Raw genomic sequence first — 24,823 nt, 5'->3', positions numbered from 1 at the left:
ATTAAATATATTATCTCAAATCTTCCTTCCTTCCTTCCTTCCTTTCTTCCTCCCTCCCTTCCTCTTCTTCCTCTTCATCTCTTTCTTTTTTCTCTTTCTTTCTTTCTTTCTCTTTCTTTCTTTCTTTCTTTCTTTCTTTCTTTCGTTCTTTCTTTCGTTCGTTCTTTCTCTTTCTTCTCTCCCTCCCTCCCTCCCTTTCTTCTTTCCTTCCTTTTGTTTTCTTTCTTTCCTTTTCTTTTTTTCTTTTTTTCTCTCTTTCTCTCTTTTCTTTTCTTTTTTTCTTTCCTATAGAGACAGGGTCTCTCTCTGTTGCCCAGACCTGGAGTGCAGTGGCACAATCATAGCTCACTATAGACTTGACCTCCTGGACTAAAGCCATCCTCTGGCCTCAGCTTCCTGAGTAGCTGGGACTGCAGTCACCTACCGCCACTCCTGGCTTTTTATTTATTTATTAGAAACAAGTCCTCACTATATTGCTCAGTCTTGTCTCAAACTCCTGGCCTGAAGTAATTCTCCTGCCTCAACCTCCCAAAATGCAGGGATTACAGACATAAGCCACCATGCTCAACCAGTTTATTGTTTAAAAATAATTTGACATCAAGGTGGATAAAACTTTATTAGCCATTTTTAACAAATATTTGCACAATTGGTAGATAATTTTGAAACATATTCACCATGACTTAGAGTGATTAACAATATACTTTTCCTGCTTGGATCCACATGGCTTTGTAGCACTTCATTTTCAGTGGTGACAGCCATGAAAACTCAGTACAAAAATGAAGTTAATTATAAAGCAAACAATTGAATCGCTGTATCATAAAGTGTTAAATCAAAATTTTAAAAAGTATTAAAACTATTCCATTGTTTTCTCAATATATTATTAGTAAATGAAATAAAATTTTGCCTTAAATATTTTTTTAAAAATTTGCATTAAACAAAATATTTTATTTCAACTTTACCTCTCTGAAATTTCTACTTAGAGTTTGTTTTATAATACACATACTATATTAGTACAGCAAATGCATACAACTACATATGTTAAATACATGTGTATAACTTTATATACATGTATCATATTTATGTTTTACACTTAAAATTTTTATTAATAACATGCAATCAGAATGGTTTAGAGACACTGATTTAGAAGTTGTTAGGGAAGAGAAAAGGTAGTAAAGAGATGAGTGTGTAAGGATCCTGGAGATGGAATACTGGAGGCTGAGGGGAAAATGTCTTTAAAAAACGGTGAGTTGGTTAACAGAGTTATATGCAGTAGAAAACTTAGGAACCACAAGGTCTGAAAAGGCACTTTGGGATTTATGACTTATGACTAGAAAATGGTTGGTGAAAGTATTGTTGGTCAAGTCATAGGAACAGAAACCAGATTCTATTCTGTAAATACCCAGATAAGCGAGTGAGAGGGAACAAAAGGAGCAGTAAGTGGATTGCTCTTGTTAAAGCTTGGCAGAAAAATGAATGAGGCAATGGAGGAGGAGAGTCAGAAAATACATGAGAGGTTGGAAGAATGATTGATTAAGTATGTCACCGGAAGAGGGGAAGAGAAAGGGTCATATTCCGAGGGGAAGGCATGCACGTTGGAAAAAGGACTGGACATTTTGTGAGTCAGTAAGAAACAGAAGAAATCAAGTGTTGTTTCTAAGGAAAGAGAAGGAGAGCTAGGGGCATTGATTTCAGATGGCCACCATATCAGCGAATTAAGTGATTGAGTAACATTCTAAAATGAGGAATGCCGAATTTCCATTGTGAACTTTGATAGAAGAGAAAAAGGCTTGAAATATCTTCCATAGACCTCTCGAAAGGAAGGGAAGCAGAGATCCTCCAAAAAACTGAGCAACACTGAGAACCCACATGTCACCAGGTAACATGAATGCATGTCAGAAACAAATAGAAAATTTCAAGTTTTTTTTTTTCTTTTAAACCAGCAATGAGCTTGCTACCTCTGGGTATGAGTGCGAGAGAAAGAGAGAGAGAGAGAGAGAGAGAGAAGAAATTGGCAAAGGGGGTAGAATGGAAATTGAGGATGTGATATCTGATAGTCACAGTAAGAAAGTTTTTAATATGAAGGTTTTAAAGCCCGTTGGGTAGGGAAACAGTGAATCAAGGAAGAAGTCAATAGGTAAAAATAAATGAAAGAGTGATGGGGGTTCAAGTGTATTTGAAGATACAAATGTAATCAAATGAAAAAATATTTTAAATTCAGATCTTTGCTCAAATATAATGAAAGCTCTTCTCATCCAAATCTTTGCTCAAATGCCAATCTAAAATTGCAACCTTGTTGCCCTACTCTACATTGTCTATCCACTTCTCTGTTTCATTTTTTCCCATTGAACTCATTCTATATATTTTCCTGATGTATTTGTTATTGGCTCTTCCTCCCTGCCACCTCACCCCAAATCCCAACTCACACACACACGATGTAAACACAAGGAGGGCAGGGAATTCTTTGCCTCTTCTTTCTTAGTACTATATCCCCAAAACCTTTGCATAGTTGTTGCTCATTATATACTTGCTGAATGAATGAATGATCATACAACAATGGAAAGGGAATGAATTGGTATAAATTAACTAAATCTTTATCTTTTATATTAATATTTGAAAGTTAGTAATTTAAGCTGATAAGTTACAATGTGTAAAGTAAATGTTACAGATGTAGACTCCAGCAAAACTAAAAAGCAGAAATAATAAGAAAGAAGTTGCTTTGAGGGATTGGAAATGTTGGGATAGGAGGCTTTTGCTTTCCCTTCTAACTCTTCTGCACTGTTTGATTGATTACAACGTGAATGTATTGCTTTGATGAAAAATAAAGCTAAAACAATGCCAGAAAAAAGAAAATAAGACCAAGAGGGAAGAGCAGTGTTAGTAGCAGCAAGTGAGAGCACAGAGGAGAGTGTTAGAATCCAAGATCGTGAGGATGGAGATATTCTGATGAACAATGAGGTCCATGTTCTGATTGTACTTACAAGAGTCTAAAAAAGACTAAAAGGAAGTTCAACAGTGGTGCAAACATTAAGGTCTGTTGATGTCATGTTTGGAGAGGGAGAGCAAAGAGGAGAACATGAGCTAGAGGCCATTCTGAACAAAATGGAGAAGGATCCTGAAGATGAAGGGCCATGCCTGGAATCTATAGAAATTTCAAAAAGGTGTTGGGTGGTGGTGCCAGACAATGCCTTAAAAGGGGAATCAGAAATAGGGCTTGTGAATTAGAGGAGGTCGGAAGAGCAGCCTTTATGGGAAGAGATTTCAAAGAAATGTTGCCAGGCTTAAGTTGAGCTGAGGAGATAGAAAGCAGGCTCCAAGGACCACATCCTATACAGGGCACCTATTCACAACAGCACATGCATTTTGTATTTTAGCAACACTTTGGTAGCAAGAATGCCATTCAATAGTTTATATACAGTAATTTGAAGGCTTGAAGAAATAGTGAGATGAGTCATACTCATCAAAATCATTTCTAGCTCAAATAATAATACAACAATGTTTTAAATCAGATTGCCAGGACATATACCTTTTAAAGACTCATGTGAAAACCTGCATTTTAATACCCAGAAGGCTAAGATGATTTCAAAGGTAATTTTTAAGAAATGAATTGAGAATAATTTTCCTAGATACAGACAGACCTATTATAAAGTATACCACAGTTTCCGTCTGCCATCTGCAGCAACTGTCACCCGGCTGGACACTGTTCAAATGCTATTCATATGTCCACTAATTCAAAACTAATTTCTCCAAAATCTCATCTAACAAAAAATGTGTCACATCGTTGATTCCACTGTAATTTCTATTTTCATAATTTAAAATAAGATTAATCTTCCTGCCCTTTGGCCACAGATTACACTCACAGACTCTAAGAGTTATGATTTCCCGTTAAAATAGGAGCTTTGAAAGTTATGACAATAATCATGCAAATTAATTACTTCCAAATTTTCAGGAAGACAAAATAAGGAAGAAGATTTATCACTACACAAAGAGCTGCTCCAGGGTGCATTACATCAGCATTTTGAGTAAGCCAACTTTGGCAATTTGAACAGGAGGGACTTGCCACAGAGTCTCTAAAATAGCAAATTCTTTTGCATGATTGTCCAATATCTGGAGTGACAAAGCTAACCTCTTTGAGGGTAGAAGGAATTTTTGTTTATCTCCTTAAGAATAATAATTGTACAGATTAGCTGTCTACTCAGATCTCATTTTAAAGTAAGAAGTATTGGCTAAGCCTTGCTTCAAATCTTCATTTCATCTTTGGCTAAATTCACAGAATGTTAGAGTAGCAAGAAGCACATTGATTTGAGCTTGATGGAAGTATGTGAAGAGGTTCTCCACCTAAGTATTGTAGATGAAAATACTTCAACTCATTTCAATCAAAGTATGTGATTATATTGAGTTCTTCCCACATCCATGAACTAGGATTTGATTTTTTCCAAGAGGGTGATTAAATCAACGTAAACCAAGATGGTGGGACTTCTAGATATCAAATTACCTAGATCCCAGTTTTCATCAGGGAAAATAGAGGACGATGCAAGTGAAATCTATATCTGAAATATGAGTACTGTTAATCTCTTACTTTAATGCTTGATATAGTCTTGAAACATATTTTTAAAGTGAAGTATAAAATAATCTTAATAGTAATGAGGAACTTCTTTCCCAGGGGATACAGTAAGATATTTGATGTATGATATGTGAGACAATTTCTAATTAGTTACAGCAAGGATGGTTTTTCTTGGGTCTGGTCCCAGCCAGTCCAAGAAGAAGAGGTCTTTGTAGGATTCAGATGGGGTGCTGTCTTCTCTTATTAGGCAACTAGGGAAATAGATTCAGGCATCTTTCTTTTCCGTAGGCTTACTGTCTTTCCTCCAACCCAAGAAAAGGTCAGGGTAGATACCAACTCTATCAAATGTCTGACTTTCTGGAGGTACTTGGAATAAGCACAGAAGGAAGAGTCTGTTCTTCTTGTTAACCACTATTGGGCCCAAGGATGTCTTAGCGTCAAGCCACATGCAAACACCTGTGACTGCTGGTGAAGTTCCTGATCAACTGCCAGCCCAGACCTAGCCAGCAAGGTCACATTTGAATAAGAAGGTGTGAAGGGTCCAGGGAGGAGGATCACTAGCCAAGGAGGGTAATTGATGCCAGCAAGGAATCTCACCTGGGAAGGTCACAGTCTAAAGCTCCAGGAGGAGCAGAAAAGGGGAAATGAGCTTCTGATGAGCTGATGAACCAAGGCCTGCCAAACACAGGCTTGAGCAAACCCTCTGTAAACAACATAAGGTTGCAAGGGACAGGAAAGGGTCAAAAGATAGCATGTCTTTGGGATAGGGTTGAACAAGCTCAGAAGGATCTCTTTGAATTGGTGTAAAGAAGACATTCTGTGCAGAAAGGGCAGTTTGAGTATATATGAATCATTGTAGGAAACCTCAGAATATTGCCCAAAAGAGATGACTGTCTATATGGATGGTCAGTTTTAGATTATTTTTCAGTTTATATTCTTGCTTTTTAAAAAAAAAAATTGTCTCTGTTATATTATGGACCTTTATAATACACAATAAGAAATTAATTAGTTTTTATATAAAACACTTAATTATCTTCTAAATTATTTATGGTGATTCAACTAGGTAATAAACAGAAGAGAACACACATAGAGACATACATACACAGACACACACACATACACAGTAGAAGACAGATTACATACAGAATGCTTTTATAGAATGATCATTTGCATATCCCCAGCAAACCTATATTCTCTTTTATTTATGTATAGTCTCTGAATTATTGCCATTGTTCTTATTTTAAGTAGAATTTAATTCTCTGGAAGAAAGTTAGTTAATGAGAGATTTCTTCTCAAATATCACTTGAAATTTCTTCACTTAAATGTACTTTCTGAAGTGAAAAAGTACAGGCAGTGGAAAGTAGCAGTGTTTATATAAGCAGAGAGGGAGGTTGCTTTTTATAGTCAGCAGAGGATTGATTTTTTTACAAAGTAAAAAGTAAAGTACTTTATCTAGGATACTTCATGTTGCTTTAAATATGAGTGATGTACAGTCCCTGGTGAAGACAGGTCCTTTGTACCTCTCTAAGGAAAAACATGACCATTTGCCCTTGGGGAGAAGGGGTACAAATAAATACAATCATGAACTAGGAATCTCAATAAATTGAAAAAGTATGATTTTACTCAACGGCATGGCCTTAGTTATGAGATGAAAGATTTGAAGAGCTCTTTCCATTTTTTTTTTCGTGGACATCTTGGTTAACTTTTTGGTAATACTTATTTGTTCCTTTCTTTGTGAGACAAATATTCAGTACCTTATAATTGCATCATTACCTTTAGCAGGAATATTAAAAACAACGTGCAAACTACAAGCCAAGAAATACATAAAAATAATTTAATAGTCATTTCAAATTAGCAGACAGGATTGTAATGATTCATTTCTAATAACAAGTTAAATGGAAATTACATAGAATAAACAGAACCTTATTTTTGAAGTACAACTACAGCGTGGTCACAGAGGCCTGATGCATGGCAGTTCAAATTTATCTATGTTCCTCTCCATTCTTTGCAGACATTTTAATTTTCTTATTTTCCTCTGGACCCAACCTTCAGGTTGAAGACTTGACATCACAGAAGCAGGACCTGACAGAGGGTTTTATTTCTCCAGTTGTTGTCAGACCACATTCACACACCTAGGGTAATAGAGGCTGCTGTGTTTACATACTTAGTTCTCAATTTTCACTTTCTCTAACATAACAATTCTCAGATTTATAACTTCCATAGATGGTTGACCAATGTAATTTGATTCAGAGCTATATGGGATACTGTATATAGTTCTGCATGATTTCAGTAATGAGTTTATTTAAAAGCACAGGATTTGGAATATGTGTTTTTTATAGATAAAACAAGGTAAAATGTAATTGCATTTTATCTACCAACACATAATGATAAGCAGTACTGTTAGGAGTGATGATATACACAAACTTGCTTATGCATGGGAGTGTGACTATACAGTGGCTATTGATAACTGGCTAAAGAAAAAGTCATAAAAATTAAGTCATGTTTTATTCATGAATTTGCCTATTTATTTAATGTGTAGTTATTTAATGCCTACTATATTTAAAACCCTGAGATAAGAGCTCGGGACAGTGAACAGGGCATGCATAGTTTTTACTTCCAGGGACTTTTATTTTAGCCAGGGAGATAGACATTAAACATGAAAACAGCTATTATTTGATTGTAATTATAAAAATTACATTACAGTAGAAGTACAAGGTGCACAAAGACTAGAAAATAGGGCACTGGCTAAGGTTTATACAGTGAGTGATACTTGCAGGAACCCAAGCCTTCATAATATTAAGGGGGAAATTTTACTAAGAATGTCCTAGGCAAACAGAATAGCCAAGCCTTCAGACAGGAAGGAAGTGTGATGAGATTGTGGACCTGAAAGGATGTTAGAATTAGAGTCCAGAGTGCTTACTAAGGCATACAAGCTCCTGCCTCTCTACACCTACCTCATCTCATTTCATAAATCTCTACCTCCCCACTGGAGTCATAAACGTACAGGTGGTAGGTCAAGCCACATGATTGCTGAAATTATCTAGGAATGGTAAAAAGAAAACTGGGAGAATAACAGAACCTTGAGACCTCTTGACACTCAATGTTTGGTTAAGAAGGATACTCCAGCAAAGGAGACTAAGAATAAGCACTCAGAGTGGTAGGAGGGACATCAGAAGCCAAAAGAAGGAGGTGACCAGACATGTCAGATGCTGCTGAGAGGTAAAACAAGTTGAAGTCTGGCCGGTTATTGGCCAGATTGAAGTTTCTGAACAGAAATGGATGCTGGGTAGAGAAGAAAGGAAAAAGAGCAAGGGGGTGATGGATATAGAGAAAGTAAAGGGATTAGTGGATCTCAGATGCCAGTGAAGTCCACGAATAGCCTTGGCAGAAATTGTGGAAAAAGCAGTCGTAGAGAAGGTGATTTGGCTGGATTGGAGGGAATAAACTTGAGGATAGGAGAAGAAGTGAAAGAGGAACATACTTAATATTGGAGGTGGAAACATTTCAGCTGATGATAGACTTCAAATGTGATCTTGGGACTGAAAGCATGAGTTAGAAAGAATGAGAAGTTCATTTGTAATAAGGAGATCCAGGGATGAATAAGATAGAATGTTTATGTAGATGTGGATATTGTCCAAGATCATGGCGATGCTGAGGCTACATCAGATGCTGGACAACAGTCCAGGTGCCAAAGACTTCTTTTGAAAGATGCATAGAGATTAGTAGAGAGATGATACCAACAAGAAGAGAGATGGCGCATAGCTAGATGCCAGGAATATCAAAGCAGCAGGCACATTTGCAAGGAGGTAAGGTGCAATGGACAACACTCAGGGAAGGGGATCCTCCACTTAAGGGTAACGGGGATGAGGAAGAATAAGCAGCCGGTATCATTCACAGAGGAAGTGGTGTCTTCAAAGAAGAATGAGATTTTAGTCAGGGTAAGAAGGTAGAGACAATGTTCAGAAAAGAAGTTGAATATGTAGTGAAGTTTGCAAACCATGAAGCAAAGTTATCAAGGCATGGTGGAAGAATTTGAGAGATAGGAAAGGGGAGAGGGAAGAGAGAATTGAGGGTTAGTGGAGGGCAGTTGGGTAATTAAGAATGAAACACTGTAGGAATTTTATTGTAGCAGAAAAGAGATGCCAGGGTATAATGTGCAGACCCAGGGAACTAGATGGAGGGGCTAAGTAAACAAGGAAGAGGGAGTGTGGCAGGGTCAATAACTTAAGAGACACCTATCTCCCTTTACATTAGGACCTGGGAACAGCAGCTTGGCTATAATATGTAACATAAAAGAGAAGTCGGAAAATCTGACAGGGCTTACTTAAGAAGAGACTCCATGTGGGAACTGTTTCCAGGAAAATGAGGCTGTTAATTACTGAAACACTAATATGTTTATAAAATGTCCAGTCTGCCAGAGGTTTGCACCAGGAAGCACAGGACCTTTACAATTCAGAACCTATTCTGATCAAGGGGTTGTTTTCTCTCTCAGGCTTTCACAAAAATCCTTTCATGAGTAAATAAGCTCAGCATTTCTTTTATTTTCAGTCTGGAATATATTAGAATATACATAACTTGCATGAATTCTTAACTTTCCCTCAATGTTTTAATATTTTCAATTGAATTTGGTATGAACAAACATGAAGCTTATTCCTTCTTTAATCTATTGCCTTGCTCAGTTCTGAGAAACTATGATTTAATACTCATGTCATAACTTGAAATAATAATAACCTTTTCAAAGGTGTCTAATTCAGAATCAGGAAAGTAGTTGGATACTGAAATCTGCTTCTTTCCAAAAACTACATGATAATAGAGGCCTGACAATAAATTTTAAAAATTACAGTGATGGACTTATGTTTCTGTGGGCTGTGGAGGAGCTAAAAATAAACAAGCGGGATGGTTTAGTTCTAGTCAATACCAACATCCAAACTGATCTTGTGAGCTGTCTTTTGTAGTATCGCTAGGATCCCTTCCTTTGCCATTAGAAAAGGAATTTGAGAAATATCTGCAAATGACTTACCACACTCTATTTTAATTATCTGCATAAACAATGTAAGAAATTGTGTTTTAATAATTTGGAGTCTGAGAGAATGTCATGTTATGTTTGTATTCTCACACCACATCCATTATCTGGGATACTATAGATAGATGGTGGTTGAATGTACCAGTTGTCTATCAGCATACAATGCTGCATAACCACCCGAAAAACATAATGGCATACGACCAAAATCACATTCATTTTGCTCATGAAGCTGTGGAATTCAGCTGACTTGAGCTGGTCTCAGATGATCTAGACTGGTTTCACCCAAATGTCTGGGGCTCCCCTGGCTGTTGTTTGCTTCAGCTTGGACAACTGGGGTGACCTAACTCTCCATCTCATGTTCAATCTGTGGCCAGCTAGTCTAGGCATAGTCTCATGGCATAGTGGAAGTTAAGGAATGAGCAAAAACAATTGTGCAAGCCTCTTTCAAGCCTCTATGTCAATATCCTGTTGGGCCAGAAGAAGCCACATTAATAGGCCAAAAGTCAGAATAGGAGGGCACTGCAAAATTCTGTAGAAAGGACATGGATATAGAGAGGAGTGAAGAGTGAGGGCTACCTGGGCATCCAGTCCACTGCATTAAAAATCTCAAGAAATCAATCATGAAGAACACTGTCCGAGGTTCAGGATTCATATCATAAGGCTCAGCACTGTTCATTTTGTTAACTCAAGTGAATTACTTAATCATTCTAAAGCCTAATTTCCTTATTGGCCTTTCTCAAGCTTTAAGAGCGGCTGATTTTATAAAATCAAGCTTTCAATGAATTTCATGCAATATACGGTCTATAGGAGAAACTTTACAGGAAAAGTGTCCATTATACTATCCTTTAGTGAGCCAACATGGCTAGTCTGAATGGCCATAATTGACAAGATAATATTGACTCTAAGAATCTTCACATATTCTGTAATCTTATTCAAATTGATAAACTTCCAATCTGGACTTGGGTATGAATTAATTAAGTGCTGGAAGATTAATTTCCAATTGAAGTTTTCACTTTTTGTTCCCATCTGATGATTCTTTTGAAGCATACAGTGTGTCAGTATAATGTCAAATGCTGTGACATCTCTTACATGTGAGATGAGTTATGGGGACCATTGATGCCGTGCCTTAATAATTCATTGTTATGATGAATTATTACTCTGAAATTGACTAGAGGAGCTTTGTCAAATTTGCATAATGCTGATAAAAAATGTGGGTTAATTTATAGTAGATATTATGATTTGTTTTACATAAAGAGTATGATGATACATAAATGAAATCTGCTTTTGATCATATAATATGAAATTATGTAATATATAATGAAGTGCTGGGTTAGTTAACTATAAGAATAAAAACTAAATAAAAATGTTCTAAATGAAAAATATTTTAAAAGCTTCACAAGAAGAAAGTAATATACACAAATGGTCTTTGAAGATGGTTTTCTATGCCAAAAATTATTTCTTATTCTAGTTACTTAGATTGCTTCAAAAATTGTACACCTTGATTTCCAAAATATCTTGATGAACATATAATTTGTAACTTGCTTTGACATGTCAAATGTTCTGTTTCAGACATACAGAAATGAATTGCCATGTGATAAATCTTTCATATTTCTGCGAAGGATTTATTTTGGACTGGCAATTTACTTGTGAAATCAGTCACTCTGACTTGTGTCATTTCAGCGTCATCACGTAGACATAACCAAGAAACTTCACCCAAATCAAGCTGGCCTGGATTCGAAAGTACCGGTTGGTAGTCAGAATGATTTGGTGGATGAAGAGAAAGAGAGGAGCAACCGTGGGGCCACGGCAGTAGCAGGTACTGATGTGACTATAGGTCAGTTAAACCACGGTAGTTTGACTGTCCACATGACAAAGGTGCAATGGACAGATTCTTACTGTTATTTTGTTTGGAATATATGACTCAGCCAAAGTAATCACCCTGCTCTGCAGATCACATTGAAATGAAGTTTTATGTGAAGCATGATGTTGAACACTCACAATAATAATAGTCATGTTTATTGTTTTCCATTATTAGATTTTTCACCTCCTTTATGGCTTTCATGGCCAATGAAATATTTTAAGATTGCTTGTACTTTTTTGATAATAATATTTTGATATTTTTGCTAGAACAATGAACAAGAAGAATTACTGTCTTGTAAAGAGGTTAAAATAATTGGGATGTTTTAAATTTAAAGAAGTGTCAGATAAGTCATTGAATGCAAGCTTGAATTATGATGGTTCAGTTTATAGGGATTGTGATCTGATATTTTTCATCTCCACTGAGTGCAAAACAAAAGCAAATGGACTTGTGGAGGAGTTGATAGCATTCAATTAAGCTACCCAGACTAACTTCCATATGGCGGAAATTTGGGATGAGCTAGCAAGGGAAATAAGAAGTTTGTTTCTTGCCAATATTTTAGACACACCAAACCCCCTCAATTTCTATTACACTTTATCTTTGAAACTTCACATGTATTTCCTATGAAAATTGAAACTGTAATTATTCTTAAGCATACGGTTTCCTCCTTTCTCATCCTTATTTGGTTTTGTAGCTAGCACACTTTCTTCTCCAAGGACATGTAAAAGTCAAAATACTAGATATAAAGTCTCTGAAGTGTTTCTGCTCCAAACGCTGTCTGCACGATCTGGGTTCTTTCATGTAGTTAGCTTACTGGCTTCTGACACTCCTATAAAAACGTCCCAGAGAGCTTTTCTTATTACCTTTTCATTGACTCTTTCCTAGTGAGAAAAATGAAATTCTGTAAAGGGCTTTGAAAACCATGCATATTGCAATTCCTCCACATTTCTAATACTAATCAAGTGTGACTATAAAAGAAACAACCACGGCAGTGAAAATTGCTGCAGCGCATTGAGTCTCAAGCCATTATTAATTCATTGGAACCTGTTTTTTTTTTCTTTAAGATTGTGGATTTTAAAGAGTACCAGATAACACAATTCCTGAGATCAAAGTTTTTGTTTCAATCAGAGGGAAACGTTATCTAATCTTCTCTTGTATGTGAATCTTTCTGGGATGGTACAGCAGTAGTCCCAGCTTTGTACCCTGAGTGAGTAGTACAGCGTATGTTACAGACCAGAGAAGCACCAACTTTGAACGTATTACTTGTAAGTGATGATTTTAGGGACAAAAATGACCTGGAATTAAAGCAGTGGTTCAAGGCAAGTGGGACTCCCTAACTTCATTCAAGAGAGTAAAATGGAATCTCCTTTCCTAGATAAATTTGATTTTAACATCCATTTATTTAGAAATTACCCAGTATGAACATCTTGGCAATATTTTTATTTGCTTTCCCATTTGTAAATGCAATAATTACAGTCTTTCTTCCTTATGGATTATAATTGTGTGATAATTCTATATATAAAAATACAAAAGTAGAGTAGAGCAAAAATATAATTTTTCAAACCTTATTTTTATCTTATATCATATAGGATATGTTCTTCATTTCCAAAAAAAAAGACTCATTGGAGCCATACTTAACATTTACCATACTTCACATGGATAGCTCATGGAATATGTAGTAGCCTTCTTTGAGTTCAGGATGGGTAGATTAGGCCTTTTCTGAGCTTTCTCCTCTTTCTAATGCTTAGACATAAGTCAGTCATTTCCTAAATTATCTTTGATGAGAGTAACAGTTGCAGAGACTTTGTAGCATATCACAGACTTAAAAAAAAAAGCCTAATTAAGATAGGGGTGCTGCTTTGCTTTTCTAGTGTTGCTCTTTTGGGATACCCAGACCTAATTCTTTCAATTAAATGGGGTGGAGCTTTTTCAAATATGTATCTAATAATTGTACTAAGGAAATTATTTATCTTGGTCTTCAATGTCAACAACTAAAATTTTACTGTGAATGACTGAACATGAATTGTGTAATAAGACTCTATTCCAGCCAAGAGTACAGTAAATCCTCACTTAGGAGCAGTGCTGCCAGCCACTGACATCTTCACTAAGAAATTGATGAAAACATTTCACCAGATTCTAGACAACCTTTTTCTGTGGGTCCTTGATTCACTCTGGTTGCTTGGTGATGCCCATGCCTTATTTTAAGAACATTACTATTAATTCTACATGTTATTTTATCCATAAATTACTAAAATATGTTATCTGAAAGTAGGATGATTAAGTGATAGAATGAGCACAGACCTTTAGAGGCTGAACTGAGATTTCTGGTTTAACATTTTGGTTTCCCCATTAGGTAGCTATGGACTATGAGCAATTTGTTATTTAAGACTATTCCTTTATTTGTAAAATTGAGTTACTAGTAGTGCTATACCATGGGCTTTTTTTTTTTTTGAAGATTATATTAGATCAAATAGGTAAAAGTATAGTACATAGTAAACTACAATGAAGTCAAGCTATAATAATTAACTACTGAATCTTTACAAATTGGTTGCTAAGGAAAACTTTGTTTTCCTACGATATGCTCTGTAAATTGCTGGCTGTGGCCACTTCATGTTATGGATCTTTTAGTCTCTGAGTTTCTGTCTGCATTTTTTGCCTTTGAGAACAGTATGCTCTTGGAGATATTATGGCCTTTGTGAATTCTATGAACATTGGAGGGGATGAGAAACCCTCTTTGATAATGTCACTGATTCCTCACAGTAAAAGAAACACTCCAATTGTGTAGAGACATGGATTCCCTGATTCTCCCTAATGGACTCTTTCCCCATCTTACTTCAGCAGCAATAGCGGAGGAGGAGCATAGGGCTTCAATGTTTATTCAGCTTAAGGTCTATTTTTAGTGTGTTAAGTGGAAATGTTTTCATTGTACTATTTGCTGCATCCAGTTCCCTGGGCTGATTTACATGTGGAAAGTTGGTTGGGAAGTGCTCTCAGGAACAGCACTTGAGGCAGAGTCCCAGAAGCAGATTTGGGCAGAGGGAAAAATTGAATCATGATATAGTCACAACAAAGACCTCAACTGATCCCATAGGGAGCTCTGGAGTTGGCATGGTTCTTCAGGGTTGTCCTGAATTAGCGGGTGGGGAACAGACTTTTATACCCCCTGCATCAAACAATCATTGGATGCAGCTGTCCCTGAGGAGAGTCTGTGGTTATGGGCAATGTGGCTTTTTTCAGCCAAGGGCACAGCCATTAGGTACAAGAGGATGATTATTCAGTTCTGAAGAGGATCTGATTATTATGTGGGTCACTCATTAATTGCTGCCATTGCTTCCGGTTATCTTCTGGGCTAAACAAGGGGCCATTTTCCTTTTTCCTCCTTATGTCTCTCTAGAAACTCAAATCATTGCCAGGAAGGATGACCTTTTAAATATGCTTATTTGTTTTTGTCCTACATAAACATAAATGTTTTCTAATAAGCAAATGTTACACTCTCCTGATCCATATTTTCCAATGCGATTTTCTTCCTTTTGTAACTTCGACTGTGGTCTTTGAATTTTCCCTACAACCTTAGACTAAATCTGTGCTACTGTTTGTCCTTCATAAATTAGACTAGTCAGGTAGTAAGACAAACCCTGGGCTAGAAAATGAAACCCAGGCACTCCAAGTTTGAGTCCCAGTTCTACCACAACCTGGATTCTTAGCCTTTCAGAAGCCATTTCATTTCTCTGAGCTTGACTTTCTCCATCAAAATAGTGGGTATACCAGATAATCTGTATGCCCTATCAGTTCTAAAAGCCTGTGATCCTATGGCTTACTCTGAGTTAGAGCATTGAAATTGTTGGACTCAAATGGTCTTATCTCTGAGACTCACATACAGGTAATTCACCACATCTAAGATCTTACTTAATTTGGAAATTTAAACAGGTCAGAAAAAAACAAACTCCCTGGGAAAGCTCTCCACTTAGGCCAAGGTCGAAGCTAGAGAATAAAGAATGATTCTGTAGCTTTAGTTTAACATAAATGCTTAACATAAACTTCAGATCCTATTTGTATCATGGAAAATAAAACATAAGTAGTTTCCTATCGGGACCATTTTGAGGATTAGACAAGTTGGGGGTTCTATATTAAAGACCTTAATTGAAAGGCTGATTATATGGGATCAAGAGGTAGGTAGTTTAGATCATAAAACACATTGTTGTCTCTTAATTTTAAAGAAGAAACACCTCAAATTCAGGTTTATTCTAAGTAGTGTTCTAAGTGCAAAAATTACTTTTATTCCAAAGTCTAGAAAATCTGTTATTTAAAATATTGTATGATTTTCAACCAATGATTTAAAAATCTGTCCCTTCATCTTTATATTTAACATCAATGCAGATATTTAATAATATAAACAAAATAATTATATTAGTAGAATTTATTTTACATTTCTAGATAAGGCTATTTTAGTTTGGAAATACTGACACCCTAAAGAAAAATGTTATAAGATTGCTCTTCATTTTATGGCAACCTATCTCCCTCTTCTCAGACGATTTAAATGTTTAAGAATGTGCTGCAAGGACAACCCATAGCCATTTCATTCTTTGAACAATTCTGAAATATCATTTCCTATTAGGAAGTTGTGTGAGCACTGACAACCTCGCCCCTCTTCTTCCCTAGAGATTAATTTATTTCCTGCAGTGCTTGCTTTTCATGGAAATCTTACTCGTAAGCCTTCACCAATGAGAGATCTCATCAGCAGAATGCTAATTATAAAACAAAACCGTGTACCATATTGAGAGGGAAAAACAGTTCTCTAGGCAAAGCAATCTTTTTGTTTTCTTTTTACTCTGCTCTGTGCTCCATCTATGGTTGAACAGAAATATTAACCCCTGGGAAAATATTCCACGAGGTGCTGGGGGATGGTAGAGAGTGCAAGTTTTGTAATGAGACAGACCCAAGACTAAGCTCTAATTCAAAGAATGTCACATTTGTTTGTGATTTTGTTTTCTTATCTTTAAAATTAGAATAAAAATACTTATCTTACACGGAATTTCTTGTGTTTTAAAATATCGCTTAATGTGTATGCTAAAAATGTATATTCTTGGGATCTATTCTCTAGAGCAGAGTTGGAAAAGCATCATGGCCTATGGATAAAATATTAATGGGTCCCATTGCCCGATTTTTATGGCTGGGGAGCCAGGAATGTTTAATTTTTCATTTTCAACTGTTAAAGAATATTTAAAAATAATATTTTTGACATGTAAAAATTTTATTAAATTCAAATTTTAATGTCTATGAATAAAGTTTTATTGGAACACATCTACATTTATTTAAACATTGTGTATGACTGCATTAGTGCTCTATCAGCACGGTCAAGTAATGGTAACAGATATTTACTGCCTGGCCCTTTAGAGAAAAAGTATGATTCAGGTATACCACGGGGATGTATTTCAGTGTATCAGGTGAGTCTGCTGTAGGGATTCTATGGATCACATTTTGAAAAATAATGCACTAGAAGAATTGTGAACAACCTTCACTTCTTCTCACTTATCACACCCACTCTACCAGAAAGCCTGGTTGGCTTTATCTTCAAACAACATCTAGAATACGCCCATTTTTTTTTTCCATGGCTAATACTACCAACCAAGTCTAAACTATCTGCTGCTATCAACCACTGTCTCTCATCTGGATTCTTGCACTTGTTTTCTAACTAGTCTATTTGCTCCTACACGTGGCCCATAGTGTCCATTCCCAACACAACAGCCAGAGTAAGTATAATAATCTTAAGTCAGATTGTGTAACTCCTCTCCTCAATGTCTTCCAGTGGCCTCTCTACTTCTCCTTTCTCACTACTCTGGATATGTTGGCCTCATAGCTGTTTCTCAAAAACCCTAGGAGAGCTCCATCCTCCAGGCTGTCACAGACTATTTTATCTAAATGGCATAATCTTTCCCCAGAGATCCATGTGGCTTTCAGATTCGCTTCCTTTAGGTCTTTATTCAACGGTTACCTTCTTGGCGATCACCTTATTTTAAAACTATAACCCTCCTGTCTGGCACTATCTGCCTCCTTTATGCTCTCTAACATGTTTTGCAGTGTCCTTTTTATTTTGGTTATTGGTCACCTACTCCACATAAGGTCACTACGAAGGCAGGGGTTTTTATCAGTTTGCTCTATCCTCAGGTTACAGGAAAGTGTCTGGCTCATAAGAGGTTCACAGTAAGTATTTCTTGAATACAGAAATGAACCCCAGACTCCTATCTTGTGTTTGACAGATTATGTGTGGATTCTATCAAACATTTTCTGTATTCAAAAACAGTTGCCAGGAGTACAAATAGAAGACTTATCTCTGAAACAAGATGCAATACTCAATCACTTCAAATGAGAGGGGAAATAAAGCAGCTATTAACTTGTATTGTTTGTTCAGTCTCGGCCCACAATTTGATTACAAAAGATACTAAGGAAAGGGGAGTTAATTATGGGTACAAATATGAAAACATGAATGAAAATCCAGTTGAAACTCTTCAGAAGATTCTCCAAAAAACCACAATCAAGTTGCATCCTAAAAGAGAAAGATGGTTCATGGCAGGTTTGAGTGTTCACCATCACATTGAGCAATTTCAGGGGACTGGCACTCAAAGTTCCCCAAAAGAAAAGTGAAAAGGGAATAGCTTTCCTTCAAACTAACACTTTAGGAAACATCAGGTTTATAAGAGAATGTAAATTACTTTTAAACATACTTCAGCTTGATTCCTCCAAAGTATGAGGAAATTGAAATTTTCTTCCACTTTAACCTTCTTATTCCAATAATTACCCATGTAATTTTATGCTTATAACTTTATTTTGTAGGTTATTCTTAAAAAGATATAATTCTGACCATTGAAGGACACTTCTTTAGCCTGTATTTTTGAGAGAGAAAAGCAAAATGAAACTCCATTCTATGTCTACTCTTCTATGAATGAAATACTTTACTTGATCTACAAGGAAACTTGTCTACATGATTCCAAGCACTTCAGTTAGTCTGATCAACTGAGTAACTGGTTCAGTGAATATTCATTTCAACATGAGAATCATCACCTCCTTATTGAACTTGTGACATTTCCAAAAGGAATGGGTGATGAATGCCAAAAAGATAAAGACTTTAAATCTCTTTGGATTTTAAAACCTAAATTATTGTCAGAAAAAAAAAAAAGTTATTGCACAATTTGAGATTTCTTGAAAGTTAGTATGCAAGAAACAATTTCTATTCAATGTGGAATCTCCTGCTCTGTCAACTAGAGCTTGCCACCAGAGCATAGATGTAATTTAGAGGACCACTGCACTGGGTAAAGATTGGGTTTAGATCAGGCAGGGTGAGCTGACCTCTAAGGTCCCTTCTAAAACTAAGATTGTTTAAATCCCAGTCTTTTATTTGGAAATAATCTAATTATTTTAATTACCTCAACTCCCATTTTTCTGCTTAACTGTGTACTATCTTAAATCTGCTTATTGACAAGGGAAAGTTAGACTAATAACTGTCAAGATGACAGATTGAACTTTCAAACTGCATGCTTTTAATAGTTTTATGTGACTCTGAGATGGCAATGGCAAGTAATATTTCTGTAGCACTTTACAGTTTACAAAGCACTTGCAAGCTCATTATTTCATTTGATATTTCCTCAATTCTCTATGATTCAGTTATTTTTTTTTATTTTTATTTTTTTTGAGACGGAGTCTCTCTCTGTCGCCCAGGCTGTAGTGCAGTGGCGCGATCTCGGCTCACTGCAAGCTCCGCCTCCTGGGTTCACGCCATTCTCCTGCCTCAGCCTCCTGAGTGGCTGGGACTACAGGCGCCCGCCACCTCGCCCGGCTAATTTTTTGTATTTTTTTTTTTTTTAGTAGAGACGGGGTTTCACAGTGTTAACCAGGATGGTCTCGATCTCTTGACCTGGTGATCCACCCGCCTTGGCCTCCCAAAGTGCTGGGATTACAGGCGTGAGCCACCGCGCCTGGCTGATTCAGTTATTATAATGAAAACGTATTCACTGATAAGGAAATGGAATTCAGAGAGTCCTCAAGACACACAGCCAGTTAAGTTGTAGGCGCAGGAATCAGACCTAGGTCTTCAGATTCCAGTTCTCTGTACTACAATTCATTTACTGCATTTTCCTTCATCCCATCCCCCTGCTCCCTAAGAAAAGCAGCACTGCAAGGAAGAAATATTGCTGTTATTCCTTTTTATAGATTAAGTCACAAAGATAGTAAATGATAGAAGTGGGAATTAAATCTGGGCATACTGCCTAAAAATCTTGTGTTCTTATATCTAAAATGTATATTCTACAGTGTGTGGTTTTATTACTGTTTGTCATATAAGAAAGATCTAAAAATGTAAAGGCAGCCGTTGAGGACAGTGGATCATGAGGAGAGGGAAGGAAATCTAGGAGAGCATGCAGTCCATGTTCTCTTCTGCATCAACCCACTGACCACTCCAGCTCCAGTCCCAGTTAGTACTGATGGGAATGTTGACAGATGAAAGTAAATTCAGACCATTAGGGGAATTAACATGGTATGTGGAGAAATTCCTCTTCCTTCTCCTTTGACATTACCTTTCTTCTTTCTCAATTAGTCTGTGACCTCCTCAGGAGCCACGAAACTGCATATTTTGCTTCTGTGTTTCACACACATCATGAAAATCACTAAGAGATGGTGAGATAATGTTAGTCTTTTTACATTTATTGACATATTCTATCTTTGCAACTATTCCATTTAATGGACATTATTATCCCCCTTCTCCTTCTCCTTAAAAAAATGAGAAAATGAGACATATAAAGGTTAGGTAAATTACTTTAGGTTATACAGCTAATGTGACAGAAAAATAATTCAAAGAAGAAAAGAAGAGAGGAAGCAGGAAGAAAAAAAGAAGAAAGTGAGGGAAAGTGGGAGAGGGGAAGAAGGGAAGGAAAACAAATGGAAGGAAAAAAGGAAGGAAGGAAGAAAGAAGGAAGGAAGGAAGGAAGGAAGGAAGGAAGGAAGGAAGGAAGGAAGGAAGGAAGGAAGGAGAAAAAGAGGGAGGGAGGGAGGGAGGGAGGGAAGGAGGCAGGGAGGGAGGCAATTATAGGCTATTGAGTGCTCAGAAGGAAGACCAACAAAGACCAGAGACTTTCTCTCCAGGTCTGGGCAGCTAGCACTTAACTAACCTCTAGTACAATAGAGGCAAGGGAGGGTCACAGAGATTTCTGGTTTTCTCTTCCTCTTGACCACTTGTAGTGCTTACTTTTAGGGCTTCTTTTAATCACCCATCCATCATGCTCCATAAAGCCATAGTAAAAAGGAATCAAGTGTCTTACCGGAAAACAGGTACAGTTCCTATTCATAGCGTAGCTTGCTTTATTTGAGAGTCTGACATGATTTTGTGTTAATGCCAGGTCTGTGTATATGTTAACTAGGAACTTTAGATAGTACAACTTATGCTGGAAGCCTGTTGATTTTTTCTTCAGTTTAACAATTATTAGGCACCCTTTTCCTCCTCTGTAGTTCTTAGAACTCCACTATATTTGTATTCTATTCTGTAGGCACAGTGCCACAGCCAAAGACTGTTGAGTCTGGAAATAGACATTTTTAGACATAATCAGCTTCATCTTCTTACTAGCTGTGTGATTGCTGGGGAGGTCTCAACTTCACTGAGGTCTCAGTTTTCTACCTTACATTACCCATATGATAGAGTTGTTATAAGGATGAACTGAAAGGCAAAGAAAAGCATTTTGTCCATGGAAAAACACTTTATACATCTAAGCTATTATCTCCTACTTCACACAAGTATCTACCTTGTTTCTGAAGAGTGAAGAGCTTACTTTTTCTGTTTGTTTGTTTGTTTGTTTTGTTTTCGTTTTATTTTGTTGGCTCTTTCTGCTTTGCTTCCAACCATTTCTCAAAAACCGTACATGCATGTGAGTGTCAACAGTATTTGAAAGCGGGCAGTTTCCTTTCTGGTTATTTTCAATACATATTTCTGATAAACGCTTCTTATTTTTTTATTTATAGAAACATTCAAGAATGAAAAACATCAAAAATAACAAGATGTGACAGAAGCCACTTAGTCAACAAACATAAATGTTGGAGGGAAAAAAGAAGCTAGCCTTCTAGCTGAAAAACAAATATTCCCCAATGGACTCCAGAAGAAACTTGACTCATCGCTGCAAAGGAGAGAACAACCTTAAAACTTTTAACAGATAAAACTTAGAGAAACCTAAGATATAAAATTCGTATAGTCTATTCTGTTGTGTCTAAATCTGTATGTATTGTTTTGTTGTTCTTTAGGACATATTTATTTAACATGCACATTTTTTTCAGGTTCTTATTTCTACTACCAACAACTAAGTAATTGAGAAATAATTTTGTATTTCAGTTTCTGAGTAAAACCAGTCTGAAATAGGATAAAAGCTCACCAAATATTTTCTTTTTTTCCCAGAATTTGTTTTGCCATTTTTTTAGTGCTATCATCATTCCTAACAAGACTAACTTACAGAAAAATAATTATATCTGATTGATTTAAAATGTCCAGGTTTCTTATCCAAATCCCTTGGAACTGGAATCCCTACCTATCAAGGGTGGAAGGGAGTTTGACTTCACATTCACAGTGTATTTACAAAATACACTTTGTAATAAATATGTTTGAATTCCAACAACCAAAGCCATTGAGAGTCATAGGAGTTTTCCATAACCTCTTCTATGACCCAACAAGTTCATGACTGAAATTTCACCGGATTTCTGAGAAGATGCCTTAGTATTTTATGTACTGTATACCACACAATTCTTTAGATGAATGTTTCTTAGGATTGTAGGAAAATTATCTAGTTAATCATAATATTTGATGTAAAGAAAAAGGCAATAAAATTGTAATGAGATATAATAAATTTGGCTGACAATAAACCAAAGTGATTCTTAATTAGTGTACATTAGAATGATGCTCTTATAGTTGCATCATCTATAAAAATTACTTTAAGAGCTCTCACATTTTGATAATTTATCTTATTATGTATTAAGTATACAGGAGCAATATTATTTTTCCTCTAACAAAATGAAGAGACAGGCTATCTGGTTAATGTTACACAGGAATTTAACAGTAACACTTAAACTTCATCCATAGATCATACTCTGTACAAAATCTGTTAGCTAACATCCTATCTCATAATTATTTTATGTTACTTGGAGAAATTTGTTGATTTTGTACCAAAGTGTTTCTGAAGACAATAAATTGTGAGTCAGCTTTTGAACAAAAAAAATTACAGTTAGAGTTTTTTGAATGTTTATATTCTGATTAAGCTCACTTTACCTTACTTTTTTTCTAAGTGACAATTAATCCTGATTTCTAATGTCCTAAATATTGCTTAGTGATTTGATTGTGGTAATATCATTTCTTATCTACAATGTCTAAACTTTTATGGGATAGTTTTACTTTTATTTATTTTGCCTGTTTGTGCAGATTAGAGCAGAAACTTTTCTAAGCCCCACATTTGGTTATTGAAGGCCACAGCGAATCTTAACCTGACAACCTTGGCAAACTGCACCTTAGGTAATTTTAGACTCATATAATTTGTTATTTTTCAAGTAATAGTGAATAATTAATATTTTCATTTGGAATATGAGAATGATTAAATTTGTACTTTTGATAGGTATCATTCTTTGATTAGAAAATTAAGAGAATGCATATCTTCCTTTGGCCGTAAATTATCAAGGGCTTTCTAATGGAAATCATATATAACATTTCTAAATATAAGTCCTTTCACATACTGCATTTCCAGTTGTCTTGATATTGAAAAGTGTAATAAACTTCATGCTCACTTATTGGAGATTTGGGAAGGTTGAAAATAAATTTCCTAATTTTTATTTGTATGTGTTCTCTTCTATGTTTAACTCTAGGATAACTATCTTCCTGTAACGATTAGGTTAAAATAGTCTTTAACTAGAATTGAAATAAATTGTTCACTAAGGAGGGGATTGCTTGTGCTAAAAAAAAAAAAAAAAAAAAAAAAAAAAAAAAAAAAAGCCAGGAGGAGAGAGATTTCCTTCCTGCCCTCTCCATCCCCTATGGACTTACAGTGCTGAGCTCAATCATAATGACCAAATTTCATAGCATGGTCAAGTTGCATAGACAGGGGCCAAGACTACGAATTGTTAATACTGGCTTCTTCCTAATTGAATCAGCCAAGCAATTTTGGAAAAGGCTGTCAGAAAGGAGTGAGAAATGGAAAGAGGAAAATGTGATTGTTGAGATAGGCTAGTTCAACTCTTGCGTCCGGGATTTTAATATAAAAACTGTTTGTTTTAAGATCAGAGTCAACATGTAATGAGACTTTTAGGTGTTTATCCAATGGTTCTTGGTTCAAGTTGCCTCTAAAAGGAAAAAAATGTGTAAAACGCTGGGGGAAGTCAGAATTAGGATCTAATTATAACCCCGGTAGGCTGGAATACTAAAAATGAAATCCAATAGAATAAAAGTATTCTTTTGATTTTACCATGAAAATATTTCCACAATTGTAAAACTTCTGACTGTTTCTACTTCTACTGCTGTGGTCCAAACTCAGTCATCTCTGTTGGATTATTGCAAAAATCCTGTAACAATCCTTCCCGTTCCTGCCCTTCCTACCTATCAATCTATTCTGATTATGAGAGCCAGAATTATCTCATTAAAATATATGCTATTATTACACACCACAGTCATGTCCTACCTCATTCAGACTAAAAGCCAAAATTCCTAAAATGATCCACAAAGGTGTACCCAATCTATTCCCATTCTCTCTCTGGACTCTTCCTATTCATTTTGCTCAACTCATACTGATCTTCCCATTTGATGTGGTTTGGCTGTGTCCCCATCTAAATCTCATCTTGAATTGTAGTTCTCATAATCCCCACATGTCATGGGAGGAACCCGGTGGTAGGTAATTGAGTCATGGGGGCAGTTTCCCCCATGCTGTTCTCCTGATAGTGAGTGAGTTCTCATGAGATCTGATGGCTTTTATAAAGGCTTTTTCCACTTTTGCTTGGCACTTCTTGCTGCCACCATGTGAAGAAGGATGTGTTTGCTTCCCCTTCTGCCATGATTATAAATTTTCTGAGGCCTCCCCAGCCATGCTGAACTGTGAGACAATTAAACCTATTTCCTTTATAAATAACCCAGTCTTGGGTATGTCTTTATTAGCAGTGTGAGAATGGACTAATACACCATTATTTATCAACCGTGCCAGGGCTAGTCCTACCCTGAGGCCTTTGCATTTGCTGTTCTCCCTGCCTGGAACACAGTTTGCTCTCCTCTCCACAGAGGTCACTCCCTTACTTGCTTCAGGCCTTATCCACATATTATCTTCTCAGTGTGGTCTGCTCTGGCCACCCTATCTCAAACTGCAGTCTCAACTCTTATTAG

The 24,823-nt window shown here is 36.3% G+C and overlaps 1 protein-coding gene across 3 annotated transcripts in view; it reads left to right on the top strand.

Annotated features, from left to right (window-relative positions):
• The window catches only part of THEMIS (thymocyte selection associated), a 226,283-nt gene extending 202,994 nt beyond the window's left edge, over positions 1 to 23,289 (top strand). For 2 of the 3 annotated variants that reach the window (XM_077999396.1, XM_015137482.3), the window contains 2 exons: positions 11,265 to 11,400; positions 21,445 to 23,289. In XM_077999396.1, the coding sequence (XP_077855522.1) occupies positions 11,265 to 11,400; positions 21,445 to 21,476 (168 nt within the window). In that variant the 3' untranslated portion in view covers positions 21,477 to 23,289. The remainder of the gene's footprint in view (positions 1 to 11,264; positions 11,401 to 21,444) is intronic. The other variant, XM_077999395.1, reaches the window with a different exon arrangement.
• The last annotated feature ends 1,534 nt before the right edge of the window (positions 23,290 to 24,823 follow it).

The sequence above is a fragment of the Macaca mulatta genome, chromosome 4 (assembly GCF_049350105.2).
Source record: "Macaca mulatta isolate MMU2019108-1 chromosome 4, T2T-MMU8v2.0, whole genome shotgun sequence".
Classification (NCBI taxonomy): domain Eukaryota; kingdom Metazoa; phylum Chordata; class Mammalia; order Primates; family Cercopithecidae; genus Macaca; species Macaca mulatta.
This window is presented reverse-complemented; position numbering and strand designations above follow the sequence as displayed.